Source organism: Olea europaea, unplaced genomic scaffold, assembly GCF_002742605.1.
Source record: "Olea europaea var. sylvestris unplaced genomic scaffold, O_europaea_v1 scaffold759, whole genome shotgun sequence".
NCBI classification, from domain to species: Eukaryota; Viridiplantae; Streptophyta; class Magnoliopsida; order Lamiales; family Oleaceae; genus Olea; species Olea europaea.
The window spans coordinates 257,253-273,816 of NW_019266002.1; the positions used below are offsets into that span (position 1 = coordinate 257,253).

A 16,564-nucleotide genomic window follows, 5' to 3' on the forward strand; every position below is an offset into this window, starting at 1 on the left:
ATCACCAAGCTGTTCCAACCCTTCCTCTGGTTATTACATCACTTGGCTGCTCCAACCAGGAATCGAACTCCCCACACTTGGTTCCAGAGTCCCCCAATGTGATTGTTATCACCAGTTGTTTGTAGTTGAGTTGATTGTATTCCAAATTTTATCACACCTGCTGTTTTGGGTGATATTGTTGAATGAAAGCTTATTTAGATTAAAAAAAATAAAAAACCCATGTTTTCTTTTATTGATTATTAAAATTGTTTATTTTAGCAATCTATTTACAATGAGTGGGTGCATATGTCTGCGTCATTTTTCCTCATCACGTTCACACTTCACACTCGTTCTATTGTGATCCCATAAATCTTGTAAACCCGGACTTCAAGATAAAATGCAATAGGCCCCTTTACATGAAATTTCAAGGATCATATTCTAAGTAGGAAAATCAAATCAAATAAATTAAATCAAACCTAACCATATTTTCTAAAATAAGCATCAAAATTGAAAATTTTGAAAACTAAATTGAGCCCTTGTTTGATATGGATAAAATCTAAGTCAAAGTTGATAATTAATTTTAACTATATATTTTATGGGACCTACAAATTTTCATTCACATATTTCATAAACTTTTATCAAAAATGTACTAAAAGTCTAATTTTTAGCTACACCAAATAGGGGATAAATAATGTCTCCATTAATTTCCCATCATATCTATTTATTGCATGGATAAAAAGTGTCACTGAAAGGAAGATGCAAATAATAATCCCTCTCAACCCTATCAAATCTGCAAACAAAAAATAAGAATAAAATGTAAAAAAAAAAAAAAGTTACTAGATATCATCGTGTATTGGGTTAGGCTAACTGGCCAATGTAAAAACACACTTACACATTAAACATTTTAGGTTGCACATCTCTTATTCAAAAAACTTGAAATTAAAGTCATTGCACGCAGCTGAGGCATCTAATCAGACTGGTAACCTTGAAGGATGTTCCTACATAACCGGGTTAATCCGACATTATGGTAGATATCCGAGATTAAGCGCTTTTATTTCATGTCGTGCTGGTTTCTGTATTACCTGCCCTCTAGTCAGTGCAATCCTCCCCGTCATCCAGTAACTGGGTTGCAGGTGTTTTCTGTTTTCTGATCTCAGACGCTTCTTTAGGGCCGATGAAGCTTGGTTGATTGGTCGATGAAAGAAGCCTTGCCCACATCCTGTCAGTTGTGACAACCTCGTTTTGCCTTTCAGTAATTCGCTGCATATAAAAAGTACTGAGAATTAGAAAGTGGATCCAAATAGTTATCCTGTGCTTAAACAATGGCTACGTGGAATTCTTGTCACAAATTTTCCATTTCGTTCTTTCAGGCATCACGACTTACCTAAAGTACTTAAAAAAAGGGGCACGAAAAGCCCAGTGGTATCCGACTGGGAAGAAATTAATATCATACGAATATAGATTTTCTATAAAAGGGACCTAAGTCGCCAAAGGGAATGAAATCTCATGATCTAGATTCTACTTATATTACAAATAAAACTTACATTAAAGGGAATAAATGTATGCCGGCCATTGACAAGTCCGGTAGTGAAGCCTGTGTAACCTGCCATTGCTCCATGAACAGCACTTTGAGCAAGGAGAGTGCAGTATACATTATCAGATGCATTACTTGGAATAGCACGAATCATATAAGTCGGATCTGCCAAACAATTTGGTCAGCACCATTTTTACTTCATGGATAAAAGAACGCGAGTACGAGGATACTTACCTATATATTTTAGTGTAAGGAGCATCTTAAGTTCGTTGGCAAAATGATCCTGTAAAAAGTGAAAAGTGAATTAACAAAGAAATCGGTCAACATGATGCTCCTTTCAATAAATTCACAGTTTTGTAACTTCAATCTGCATGTCGGGCTTTGTTGTTTCAGACATGAGAAAACAGAAAAATGTGAAAAGCAAGATGACTCATAGGACTCAAAACACATGTTGATGCCTATATCCATTTTAGGCATACAGGAAAGAGCATGTTATTCTTTTCAAAACACCTCAGAAAGGCCTGTTTCGTACACCATTTTTAATCCCATGTTTTTGAAATGTTTCCCTTTCATTTACCAGTACCTTTTCATGTTTTCTTAAATCTTCCCCAAAAGAACATGTTACAAACAGCCATGAAGCTCTATCTAGATCATGCTGTACCTTGATTTTTTGAGAAATCCACAAACCAACGTCTTGAAGTAGCCTGTTCCCTGAAGCATCCTCTTCATTTTTTGCTGCAAGTAGCTCCTGTCCTGCTCCTTCAGCTATCACAATCACCATGTGCCCATTTTCTTTGAGACATCTCTCTATGTATTCAAAAAGTCCACCTTCTCCTTCAAGATAGAAGGGTGATTCCGGAATCAAACAGCAGTCAACATCTCGGCTAGCCAGAGTAGCATACATTGCAATAAATCCTGCATCAATAATTCCAAGAAAGTTGGATGAACATATTGATAATCATACCACTAATTATAGAACCAGAATGAGGGGCAATCCATTCTTTTCCAGGTCTGCACAAGTTTCTTTGGTTTTATAATGTGAATATTGCTAGCAAAACCTGTGCTCTATAAACAGGGAGGATGGGATAAGTTTCTCAGATGCTACATAGCTTGAATTGATGCAGAAATGCCATGACCACTCCAAACAACACTTGAAAAGCAAGTCTAATATAGTAGTGTTCCGCATATTACTGCCTAGTGTATTGCGGTGCAAGTAAATATATCTTACCACTGTAGCGACCCATTAGCTTCACCACACCAATGCCATTATCTGCACTCTCAGCTTCAACATGTGCAGCATTGATGGCACGTTGAGCCTCCTCTACAGCAGTATCAAAACCAAATGACTTGTCAATGACCTAATTACACAAGCCAATGCAAAATTGAAGCTCTTCAGAAAGTGAAGGGAAAATAATTTCATTTGTAGAGAACAGCAGCAGAAATTTAAAGGTAGTAAGAACTCCCAAATACTAATAAAAGGAAAATAATATCACAAGACAGTTTTTAGAATGGAGTTCTGCAACAACCATGAGGTATGCTACAAGATGAAATTATATTATATATATATAACTGACATGCTAATTTTGTTGGACAGTACTCATCTGTAAAATACAGTTTTCATATCAAAGAAATTATTCTTAGTAACACTAAATTAAGATCTGTGGAACGATCAATGTGAAGAGCTAATGACTATTCTTTCCCTTCAAGTCAACTACTAGATTAACCACCAAGAAGAATGATTACAATTAGCGCAGGGAACATGTGCAAAGAACAAGACAATCAAATATGTGAAGGATGACTGGTACCGGAATGTCATTGTCAATTGTCTTGGGGATACCAGCAACGACAACCTTTAGACCACGCTTTCTGATTTCCTGTACAATGAAAGAGATTATTACTATGGCGGCTCACCATCTCCTCAGAAGTCGAGGATATGCAGTTATGCACATCAACATGTCAGGCCTATGTATCTTTGTTGGAAAAAAGTCCCTTATGTTCCCCATACGATAGCAACAGGAAGAATCTTTAACTACCCAAAGCAGCCAAAAACAGCTAGAACTATATTAGAAACTACCGCAACTAATGAAATAATTGCACCAAACAGGTCAAAAAATTGCTCTACTAGAAGCAGGACTTGAGAAAGTTGATTGAGAATCATGTAATCTAATACAAGGGGTTCAAAATCGTATATAATACAGAAAATCAGGGATAAAAAGTTGGAAAACCTCCAACAGTTTCTTTACAAAAAATTAAACTGATTCCATGTGTCAAAAAATTAAGCTGTTTGGCACATGGTCGGCCAAGAAAGGTCCGAAAGGCCAGCATAAAACTGCCCTTCAATGAAAAAAAAGCTGATGAAAATTGTTTATTTTCAATGCATCCTCAAGTCAGTATCAGATTGTTTATTTCATTAACAAGAATACCTCATAGATTACAGCAGCTCCTTTCTGAGTTCCATCTCCACCAATTATATAAACCTGAACACGGTAATATCGTATCAGAGCCAACCTACAGCTTATTACATGCCAATGGAGTAGCACTATAAAAGAACAAATAACATCCAAAACAGTGCATTTTGGCAATATAAGAGTAAAATTCCACACTTGACCTGATTAATTCCACGATCCTGAATGCTGTCAACAATCTTCATGGTATCATGGCCACCTCGAGATGTTCCCAGGATTGTCCCACCACGTTTATGTATGTCATTAACAGACTTTGGAGTTAAAGTAATGGTATTTTTTGAATAAAAGCCCCTATAGCCTCCCTAAAAGGAGATGCCCGCATTAAAGTATGATATGATAACAAAATATTACCATTCCAGTTGGAATTTAAAAATCGCACAACACAATAATAGAAGCTTAAAAAACAGAGGGGCAAAAAACCACATCAGCCGGTAAATAAGAAAACATGTAACAACAATGCCTCACATCCATACCTCCCTTACCATTAATTTTCAAGAAAGTGACACATACTAGATCTAAATAAATAGTCTCATGAATCCAGGGTATGAATCATACATATATATTATGCTTGAATTAGAGTTTTACAAGACCAGCCCTCACTACCTTCCATAGAAATCAAAAAAGGGTGCATATATATATGTATAATTGCATCCTCATTATGCAGCAAACATTGTCAATGAACAAAAACCTTAACAAGAACAATCAAATTATAGTATTAAGATTGCTTTGCATGTATTGTTGAATTTCTGGACTTTGTAAATGAGTGATAACAGAACAGATACCATGATTATTTTCTGTACCACATAAAATTCTGTGACTAAAAAAGTTATATTAAGCTATGGAGCCAACACAATGTTTTAATTGTTAGTTTGTTATCAATTGTGTTCATAGTATTTGAACAACTTACATCATATATTATGTGAATAAATCAAAGAACCATAACATAACTTGAGATTTCAATTGAAGTAACATATGCACGACTTATCACCCATATGAGGTAATCATTTTGAATGTAAAGATATACAGTGCCATTTTTTATCTACACTTGATAATCATCTCTTTTATTTTGCAGTAGCCAAAACCATTCTCTTGGCTTAAGGGCCGCCACATTAATGATCACAACTCTCAACTCTAGATAATATGCAAAATACAAATTCCAACACCCAAAAAAAAAAAAAAAAAAAAAAACGGAAAAAAAAAAAATATCGCTCTAATAAATCAGTGGTGACAGAAACTTTGATTTCTGAAGCCAAATGTCAAATCTTCATTTTTGGTAACAAAAGCTAACATCAAAATTTTCTGAGGATATCAATTAGTTAACAATCAGACAACTTACATCAATTCCAAGGACTTTGTTGACACCATACATGCAATCAAGGCTATGTACAATTTCCCTGATTACTGTGTTTAGCCCAGGACATAAACCACCACATGTCACAATACAAGCTTGCACCTCATCTGATGCAAAATATACCTGCGCAACACTGATGCCTTTCAACGAAATTGCACATTGTTGAATTCCCTTTAAGTGTAGAATTCAAAGAACGGAAAGTTGTACCTTTTGGCGAGGTCCAGCTCGTCGAAAATGTACCCCTCTTGGAGTGTCCTTGTGAACAACAATCTGCAAAAAGATCAATGAATAACGTAATACTAGAGTACAGTTAAAAATCACTTATAAGGTCCATGAAATTGCTTTTTCAAATTTTCACGAAGCCTGAATGGAAAGCGGGAATTATCAATTATATAATATGCAGCATGGGCATGCAGCATCAAGAATATCACGTTCTAAAAGTTAAGAAACATCATTAGAACTTAGATACAGGAGAAAAATTGATTATGCACTTCTACACAAGAGGACCATACAACCCAATATGCAACGTGAACATGCCATAAGCCCATCAAATTTATTTAATTAATCTTTATTTGTTTTAGAAGTAATGTACAGCAATCCTCATTGTTTACTCCCATGATCTTTACATCGGCATTGTCATTCCAAACATGCAACCTTATCATTGATAACCCTTTCAAGCTCCCAATCAGTACATACATGCACGCATCTGTCAAAGTGTATCATCAGGAGAGATAAAGACTCCTCAAAACTAAGAAAGAACAAGATAATAAAGATCTTATGACTAGCAATCCTGGTTGAACAGAACAAGTTGAAGAGTTGAATTCACCTTTTGGGGGACAGTGTCATCCATGTCAACGAAGTACTGCCTGAAAATATAAGATACATCAACTCATTTATATTCATTAAGATTTCAAAAGCAATAAGAGGAGTCTAATAAGAAAAGAATTCCAATAATAGCATGAGAGCAAGATAGGTTCAACTTACTTAACAACTGAATATGCAGGATTGGATCGTAGTGGATTAGGATAAGTCTGCCAGTAAACCAAGCACCAATATGAACAAGTAAACTCTTAACAAATAATAGAACTATCAAATCATTTAGTCTGCAAACCACAAAAAACAGAGATCAACTATAGCTTATTCAGGATATGGAATACCTCATCCCTTCAACTTCAGCATTTACTCAAGAAGATCTTTGACCAATGACAGTAGTGAAATAACAAGAATCGCTGTTTTAGTTAACTTTATTTTATGGTTATTCTGGCACTTCTAAGCTCTAACATTTGGTTATGTCAACATCAGTTGAGGACCTGATTGAAACGTGCTGATGAAACATTCATTTTTCTCAATGAACTCAAATTTTCATTCAAAAGCAATGATAAGCATCTGACCAATATATATACATATACAATGCATCAAACCATCTCCACAACATTACGAGTGTTTTAACTATTCGGTCATGAACTGTACAACAACAATTAAGTCTAGTTTGTCATTCAACGTATCAAAAAAAAAAAAAAAAAGGAGATCAAGTGAATGAATAAGATAGATTTTCCTTCTCTAACTCAACAGTAATAACAATATCCCATCTCACCCATCAACATTCTAATTAGAATGTCGCATGAACCAATGTTCTTCAAAAAACTCTTTTAACTACTTAATGATGTAGATTAACTAGAAAGTATACTCAGTAAGACAAACTTATAATCTACAACGATTCCAACTCGTATCTATTTCTTTACTTGGCATGTGTAATTACCGTTTTATTAATGTGTATAAACGAAAAAAAAAAATTAAATAAATTCTCGTACATCCTTAAACAATAAAAAAATTCAAGGCAGTGACCTCACCCCAAATCACTCCTTGCATTCTCACATTTTATTCCACAAGATTCCAAAAATTAATTTCAGAATCGCACGAAATGAGTGGCACTACCAAAATCACCGAACTCACTCTCAAAAATAAAGTGCGCCAAACTTCAAAGGAATCAAACGCGTGCATTCCAATAACAGAAATGCAAATACAGAATGTCACGAATACACGCATATGTATACACACACACATTATATACGCATGACATTTGATGGAGAGAAAAATATACAGGGAGATCGGGGATGTAATCGGCGAAATGAGGGACATCTTCGAGTACGTATCCGAACTCCCCCTTCACCACATTCATCTGATAATCATTCTCCGACCCCATTTTCGGCACTGCCCTATCTCTGTAATCAAATTCTGGTTCTTCTTCAAATTAATGGTGCAAAATGGGAAGGAAAAAAAAAAATTACACATACGTACATATGTACGGATACAGATTTTATAGATTCGTGTGTACATCCACTTGATAATGAAACCGAGGTTCCCGTGAACCATTGATTTTAGGGCTAGTTGTGGTGCATACTACAAGTGGTGTAGCGCCAGGTACACCGTACATAGGGTGTTTTTGTTTAGTTACCGCCGTTTGAAATGTGACATTAGGGGTCAAAAAAAATAAATAATAATAATAATAAAAAAAAACATAGTACCCTTGTTCATTTTTATTTTTATTTATTTTTTATTTATGACGGGAGATCTCATAGTCGTTACCCTTCGAGTGCGCACCGGGTAAATTTTTGGGTTGACGCAATAGCGTGCAAACCACACCAACCAAATAAATCGCACTAAGTAAAGTCTTGTGCGACAGGTTCGACCAAAAAAGTGTTGATAGGGAGAATTAAACTCGTGACCAAAGATTTCCGCGCTTACCTACTCCACCAACTCGACCACCCTATAAGGGGCATTTTTTATTCATTCTTTTACATATATATCAAGTTTTATATAATGAGTTACATAATGTTATATGTCATTTTATCATTTGTCAATTTAAAATACAGTCAACCTTTTTATCAAATTTTTTTTTTCATTCATATCATTTTATGGCATTCCTTATGTTCTATTTTTATATACAAGTAACATAATCCAATGTTTAGATTTGAATTTTGCACCGAACTTAAACTAATGGTTTACATATTTTTTTAAGGGAAGGATCGAGGTTGGCTATGCGTGAGGGACTAGGGAATTACATGGAGTGAGGGATTTGAAGTATTAAAAAAAAAAAATTGAAAACGAAAAATAAATTGGTGAAGACAATGGTGAGAGATGAAAACAAGGGCACTAAAAGTACAATATTTATCGAAATTACTCAACTTTATAATCACTTAAATTCCTTTTCAATTAAAGAGATGGTTAAATAGCCAAATTATGATAATATATGATATGTCCATTTTTATAATAATTGTAATTATGGATGACAAAATACTCTTTCCTTACTCAACTCGTGTTGCCCTGTCCTAACGGGATGAGGAATCCTCGCCCCATTAGGAAATTTGGGACAGGGACAACAACTTGGTCTTCGTCCTTAATTCTTTCAACTCATCTTGAATCATTTTACATTATTTTGTTTTCATGTTTTTGAATTTTGATCGTATTTTAGAATATAACATAATATTTAAAAATAATGATTAAGGAGATTTGCACTTTCTGTCACCAACTTTTGCAAACTGTTGCTAATTAACCCTCAACATTTTTTTAGCATCAGACATCTAAACCATTTCACTTAATTACAAACCAAGTCCTTCAGTCCATTTTTTCATTAAATCCGCATAAATTGATGAATTGAACCTCCTCTTTAAATAAATAAAAATAAAAGAAATCAACAATAAGTGAGGAGAAAATTGTAAAAGGATTCCTAATTTTATTTTTGGAAAATATAAATAGAACTCACTTAAATAATAATAATAATAATAATAATAATAATAATAATAATAATAATAATAATAATAATAATAGTGGCGCTATCATCTTCCCACTTCACCTCCCCATACCCACCTCAACCTAACCCACCTTTGGGTCTGCAAATTCATCTACGAACTACAACCTTAATTTCATCGAAAATGTTTCATTTTCAGTGATGCAAGTTGGGTTTTATTCCAACCTCTTGTTTGGGCTCCATTTTAATGTGATTTTGGGAGAAATGTATTTTTAAATAGTGATTTTTTGAATAATGTATTGTTAAAAGCTAAGAAAAAATTTTGAATTTCTGTGTAATAATATTTTATTTAAGAATTCATGGTTGAAAATAAAAAAGAAAAAAAATATTTTTTTTGAATAATGGAGCCCAAAGAGGGGCCAAATTTCATTCACTTTTATTTGTTAACGCTAGCTTCACTTGAGAATGACTATAGATGTCAAAATTGAAACCCATTTTCTACCCCTTTCAAAAACATGCAACACAATTGACCTCAAAATTTGGCTTGTAAAGTCCCAAATTTTATATTCTTAAATTGGTAGGAATAACATATTTAAGAAACGAGTTCTAGAGGCTGGACTTATTCAAAATAATGAAAAGTCCAAGACGTACGTTATTTAAAAGTCCATAGATTTAAAATATTAAATTTAAATAAATTTTAGTATAAAAATTAGTGAATAACTCGGTTGTCACAATGATAATTTGTATAGTATTTCACATAGACAACTCAAGTTCGAGTCACCATGCAAATATTCTAAATATTATTATAAAAATATTTTTTTGGAGTGAAAAACTCATCATTTTCCAACAACTATTCAAGTTAATTAGAGGGAATAAGTTTCTTGTTTGTTAATAAACATCCGTGGAGTTGTTGCAAATTGCTTAATCATTCATTTTCTTTCATTTGTCATCATGTAGAAGCTTTTATAATTTTTTTTTTTTTTTTGAGACTTAGTTTGGACTTGAAACTCTTCAAAATTTTAGTTGAATGCTCAATTCAATAAGGTTTATTATTACACAACTTTTCCATTTAGTTTCACTAAAAATGGAGATTAGCAAAAGAGGAATGTAACTTTCCTACTACACCTTCGTTCAAATTTGAATTTCACTTCACTTCCTCTCAAAATTTGTGTCAATTTTAGATTATTTTCAAGAAAGTATTATTATAAGTTTGATAATTCAACAAAAAAGGATTTCTCATTTCATATCAAGAATTAATGTAGGTGGTGCTAATTATTTATTCTTTGTCTTTTTGATGTGTATATATATTTGAAGATATATTACGTGCTTGTGAATTGAATTTAGAAGAAAATTGGGAGTCGTACTTGCCTTGGGTAAAGTAGGAATATAACAACGGTTTTCAGTCTATCATTTGTATGGCACCATATGAGACTTTCTATAACAGAAAATGTAGATACTCAATTCATTCGAAAGAAGCTAGTGAGAAGAAAAAATTTGGGTCCAAAAATCGTAGATCAAATAGTTTATGCATCAATATGATCAGAAACTGCATAAAATTAACTCAAGATCGACAAAAGAGTTATGTAAACAATTAAAAAAAAAATCTGAATTTTGAAGTACGTAAAAATATCTTCTCGAAATGGCACCTATTAAGGGTGCACTAAAATATAGTAAGAAAGGCAAGCTAAGACCACGTTATATAAGACCTTTTGAAATTTTTGACAAGATTGTTAACGTAATGTATCGGTTAGCTCTATAGCTAGAAGTTTTTTTCGTGCATATGTGTCTATGAGAAGAAAGTATGTGCATGATCTAGATAATGTGGTGAATTATATCAAATATTGAATGTTTAGAAAGACCTATCTTATGAATAAGTTTTGGTTGCTATTTTGGACGAAAAAGTAGAAAATTTAAAGACTAAGAAAATTCCACCGATCAAGGTTCAATGATGACATCACGGGATAGAGGAAGTTAGTTGGGAAACAGATGCAGAAATCAAAGTCAAGTATCTAACAATGTTTGTTTAGGGTAATTTCGACGACGAAATTTTTTTCAGGTGTGAGGGATGTAAAGTCCCAAATTTTATATTATTAAGTTGGTTAGGGTGACCCATTTTAAAAAACGAGTTCTAGAAGCTTGACATATTCAAGGTAATGAAAGTCGAAGATATAAGTTATTTAAAAACCCAGAGATTTAGACCTTGATTGAACCTCATTATTTTGGACTAATAGATTTTGAAATAGTAATTTTTTGGAGAATGTATGATTAAAAATGAGTTTTAGAAAAAATGAGTTTTGGAAAAATGAGGCTCGAACAACGGCTTAAGACACTAAGTTTAAATAATTTTGAGTACAATAATTTAATGAATAATCGTCTTGTCACAATGGTTAATTGCATGATATTTTGCATAGACAATTTAGATTCAAATCATCATGCAGATATTTTTATAAAATATTTTATGAAAATGTTTTCGGGAGTTAAAAACTCATTATTTTCACATTAAGGCATAATTATTCAAGTGATTTGAAAGGAATAAGTTTCTTGTTAATAGGCATTGATGGAAATATGTTATGAGTTGCACAAATCATTCATTTTCGTTCACCTTTCACCATGGAGATATTTTTATAAAAATCATTTTTTAGAATTATTTTGGACTTGAAATTCGTCAAATTCCCATTTGAAGGCTTCATTTAACAAGGTTTATTATTGCACCTCTCCCATTTAGTTTTTGACTAAAATAAGTGACAAGAAGAGAGAAGTAACCTTTTAACCCCACCTCTCTTCAAATTCAAATTTCATTTTCTTCCACTCAAATTTTGTATTAGTTTAGATTATTTACAAGTAGATGAATGTAACTTTTTTACCCCAATCCAATTGATCATCAATGTCGAGTCAATCAATGTGGGATCCCCTTTGATACATGGATGCCATGTCATTTATACATGTAACATTAGTCCCCTAAGTCTGAGTCATACATTTATGTGCTGGACGAACTTTAAAATATAAGTTTTAAACTATGCGAGGGCTCACGAATTGCTTAGAAATATATGAGTTATTATGAGCAAATGAATACTTTAAAATAGTCTTCAAGATATGAGGACTTACAAATAGCTTGTAAAATATGAGTCGCTCCCATGAATGAGGGCTCATTAATTGTCTTGAAGAGATGAAGCTTTATAGGTAGTCTCGGAAGATAGCTACTACACAATGATTTAACAAAATTTTCAATCATATCTACCTATATAATTTGGGTTAAACCAACTTGAAATACAATACAATATCTCCAATGAACGTATACAAATCGATTGGGGCCATTTGATCCCTCCAAATACTCGTGACGATAAAGTAAAATAATAATAATATCAAGCTTAATAGCCTTAAATGAATAACATGCTGCCGTTAATAAAATTATAATACAGATAAGTTAGCATGCGTAACAGTAATAGTATAATGCATATGTTAGCAACAATGCTACATTAATGCTGCTACGATAGTCATATCACAATAGTAATTGATTATCTATGTGAGTTGACCAATGTGGGAACCCCTTTCCTACATGCATAACACGTAATTTATAGATATAATATAAATTTTAGCATATTAATTACAAATCCTCTCTCTCTCTCTCTCTCAAGAACAAGAGTTAGGTGAGAGCACTTGAATGGTAGCGACTGCAGATTTTCCAGTCATAAAAAAAAAAAAAAAAGTTAGGTGAGAGCAAAAGCAAAAAGAATCAGCATTAGAAGCAATTAAATCAAGAAATTGACAACAATTTCTCTATCAAATACTCAATTCTTTATCCGACAACAATTTCTCTATCAAATACTCAATTCTTTATCCTCCAAATTTGTCCTTCAATCCCAGGCTCTCTTCCCCGTATTTCAATCCCATCAACATTCCACATTGTCGGTTAACCCCAATACTTCCATTTGTCATCCCATCTATGTCGTGCATGCAGCATAGTTTGCCAAAACACCTCTCATCACCACCAAGAAGCCAACCGTTTCACCGACTCACCACTGTCTTCCGCCGTTAAGTGGGTTCTGGAGAGCTAGCATAAACATACGAAAAGATTGATATCTCGAGACAAACCCAAAAATATTTGAGGATTGGATTGAGAATCCATTTTGGAAAAATGCAAATTTGTAAGAAGCTATAGAAGAAGAATAAATGAGAACCTTTTTTCTTTTCTTTTTCTTCTTTTTTTTCCCCACATGTGCGAGTTTGACAAATCTTTAGGGGAGGTGGTGATGGGTTGTAGTCTTGCAGATTGTGGGAGCAATGGCGGTTGCAACAATGGGTAGGTGGTGGTGGTTTGCACAGATTATTGACGAAAAATGCAGATTCTCCTAATAATTAAAATCAGCAATAAATTGAAATATTTTAATTTCCGTTCCACCCAATTTCTATTATGAATTGGATCAGATTTGAAACTATTTTATTGAAAGGGGAACAATTCTGATGCTAATTTGTTGAGAATCCGGCCAAATAATTAAAAATGAGAAAATATGTACAATATAAAAATAATGAATCAAAAAAAAAAATTGATTTACGTGGAAACTCAAAGTCGGGAAAACCACATGTAAGATGGAGAATTCACTACAATTAATAGTAAGGAGTTACAAAGAATCTTTTTGGATGAATAATTTCTAATAGTAGGTCGTATTTTTAAATTCAGAACTATTACCAAAATCTATTTAATTTGAATAGATCCATTTGTAGCTGTGTAACCAGTCATTTTTGCTTACCAAATAGAATAATAATGTTATCTACATTGCAGCCTAAAAGTGAAAAGAAAAATGCTGAGTGTACACTCCGCATGATAGTCTAATCACACAAGTGAACCCCGTGATTCAAATAATTGCAGGATCCACTCATATAATGTAAGAGAGCTGTCAGAAATGATGTGAAAAATGCTGTATATGAAGCATGCTCGAAAGTAAAAATATTACTTTTGAATAACAATGGCCTAAAAAATAGCTTAACCTGATCCCAGTGGGCCCCGCTAGAATTTTGTGTTGGGGCAAGACACAGAACACAATTCTTGCACCAAACATGCACGGCTTATGTAATGAATAAAAAATATTATAACAAAATTGATAAATATTTGCCCTGGGCCCCTTTTCCATTTATTTTAAATTTGTGCATCTATCTTGTGAAGACTTCGTTTTGGAAAGCACAATTCCATGGGGAAAAAAAATGTCAATGGAAGTAAATTTATGTCTTTCACGTCATTGACAAACGCAATAATCAACTTTTAGGGAAGTTATTTTATGTCTATTTGCATGTGGTAAATGAAGATTTCAAGAATGATATGTAAATTGAAGACGACAATTTTGAAGATGGTAATCATTATTTTAGTAGATGGAGCACAAAAGTTCTTCTGGTGGTGGGGAAATGAGTGGGCCTCCTCAATTCTGGCTCGTTGTCATCACTACTTTTTAGAGTCCATATATATTTAATTAATGCTAAAAAAGTACCCCAATTGACGACCAAAAAAGGCCCTTGGTACAGGGGCTATAATACAGGCACAGCCCCCAACCTATCACAAGGGAGCAAGCTCGGCCCCCTGTATTATAGCCCCCGTACATGAAGCAGGGGCCTTCACGACCTTAGCTATTGTATTTGAATCTCGAAGAACTTCTATGCATCCAACAAGTACTAATATGAGCTAGTCAAAACATCGTTATGTATTTGCTACAACTACTTTATAAAATAGAAAATTAATATTTATTCCTTATGAAAAGACAAATAGAGGAAAAACAAATTCATACTATATTTTATTTGCACAATATTGTCATTGTCATCATTTATGATACTATTCATATTGTAGAATCCAGTAGTGATACCTTTTGGACCACTAAATTCAAGTCCCGAATTGGGTGCCTCGATTTTCAATTTTACGCAACCAATGTCTTTTATGGGTACAAAGTTGCAGATTAGTATGCATCTTGAATTTGTTGTCTGTTTATTAATTTGTCCCCTCAAAAATTGTTAGTGAGGTTGAAAATATAGTCTCATGGTAACATTTCAAATTCATCCCCAAATTAAAATCAAAGGTATTGAAAAATAATGTAATGAAGATATAATAAATTAGTTTTGGACGAATAGAATAGACAATATATAATAAGGTTGTCACAACTAATATAGTTACTTTTACCTCATTTACAACACTTAATACTTTTTGAGTAAATAGAATCACGTCTTAAGTGTGGCACCTCATTTTAAAGACCCTAAGAGTTGGCAAATCCTAGAACAAGCGCGAGCTCGAGTTCTACATTTGAAAATTCAAGTCTTGTGTCAACCTAATGCATTAACTACATGGTATGATGGGCATTCAAAGACCTAACAACGATGGCCCACCACACCCAAGAGCTCTTATGTTATAGCCTTATGGGGAACTTATGAGTGGAAACAATAGTATGTTTTGTTTTGATATCGGGTATGAATAAGAAAAATCAAAATTTAGCTTGGTTGGTGGATATGTATATAAGCACGCATTCTCGTCTTGATGAATAAGTGCCAATAAATATCTTTAATATTTCTATGATATAATATTAAAGTAATGACACGTGAAACAATATATATTTAGCTATCCAGAGAGTTCCTCAATTTTTGACCTTCCATATAAATGTACCAGCTCTTATTGTCACGCATTAATTCTTTGCAACTTTACAAAATGGAGAATCAAATTTATTCCTTACGATAAAGCAGATTACAACGCATCCATTTATTTGCACAATCATCGCTGTCATTATTTATGACGATTTAAATGTCCGCTTTTAATAAGAGAATAGCCAGATAATACCTCATAAATTAAATTTAACTCACACATTGGCACCTCTACACGAAATCTTACATGTCTAATGCACGTTATTAACGTCGTCCATCAGAATTGATTTTTATAATTAAATCAAAAATAGAAAAAAGCTTCTTTACCACAAAATAAAATACAAATTAAACAAATTTCATGCTATGACACACCATGCCATGCAAACATCTAACACATATTATTATTATTATTATTATCATCATCATTATTATTGCCTAATTTATTTATTTTTTCCTTTTTTTTCTTTGGTAATTAATAGAACTAACGGTTGTTCATAACGGAATTAGGTTTTCTAGGGTTATCTCCACTTTATTTTCTTTATTACCACAAAAACCTTAGGGTTTTCTTTTTCACACAATAATAATAACACACGCATGTTCAACCGGTGAATGCACGCACCAATCATAATCCAGTTTAGTGCATGGGCCCACTTTGACAAGACATTGACTATTAAATTACCTTTAGAACGTGTGGGTCACGATTCGGACTCTCGTTTGACTAGGGTTTCTGTGACGCATATTTGGATGGTAATGAGAATCCAATCCAACTTCGTCGCTGGCATATTCTGATTGGATATGGTTTCTCTTTTAAGTGTGGGTAAATTTTATTGAAGGTCACTGAACTTCCAAATTTAATTCAAATTGGTCACCTAATG

At 33.3% G+C, this 16,564-nt stretch overlaps 1 protein-coding gene across 3 annotated transcripts; it reads right to left on the reverse strand.

The window, feature by feature from the left end:
* Positions 1-679: 679 nt before the first annotated feature.
* Positions 680-7,701, reverse strand: LOC111391144 (ATP-dependent 6-phosphofructokinase 3-like). Of its 3 annotated transcripts, none has more exons than XR_002702070.1 (14): positions 7,431-7,701; positions 6,314-6,360; positions 6,156-6,195; positions 5,537-5,599; positions 5,315-5,452; positions 4,122-4,280; positions 3,937-3,990; positions 3,319-3,387; positions 2,742-2,871; positions 2,175-2,428; positions 1,748-1,796; positions 1,524-1,678; positions 872-1,239; positions 680-769 (listed from the first exon to the last, which is right to left on the reverse strand). XR_002702070.1 is itself a non-coding variant. In XM_023016296.1 (14 exons), exons 1-13 carry the CDS (start codon positions 7,530-7,532, stop codon positions 1,069-1,071), a joined length of 1,431 nt encoding a protein of 476 aa, XP_022872064.1. In that variant the 5' UTR covers positions 7,533-7,701; the 3' UTR covers positions 798-977; positions 1,062-1,068. The 3 variants fall into 3 exon arrangements, 2 of the variants coding, with proteins under 2 accessions (XP_022872064.1, XP_022872063.1); XM_023016296.1 differs by lacking the exon at positions 680-769 and having other exon boundaries at positions 798-977; positions 1,062-1,239; XM_023016295.1 differs by lacking the exon at positions 680-769 and having other exon boundaries at positions 798-1,239.
* Positions 7,702-16,564: the final 8,863 nt, after the last annotated feature.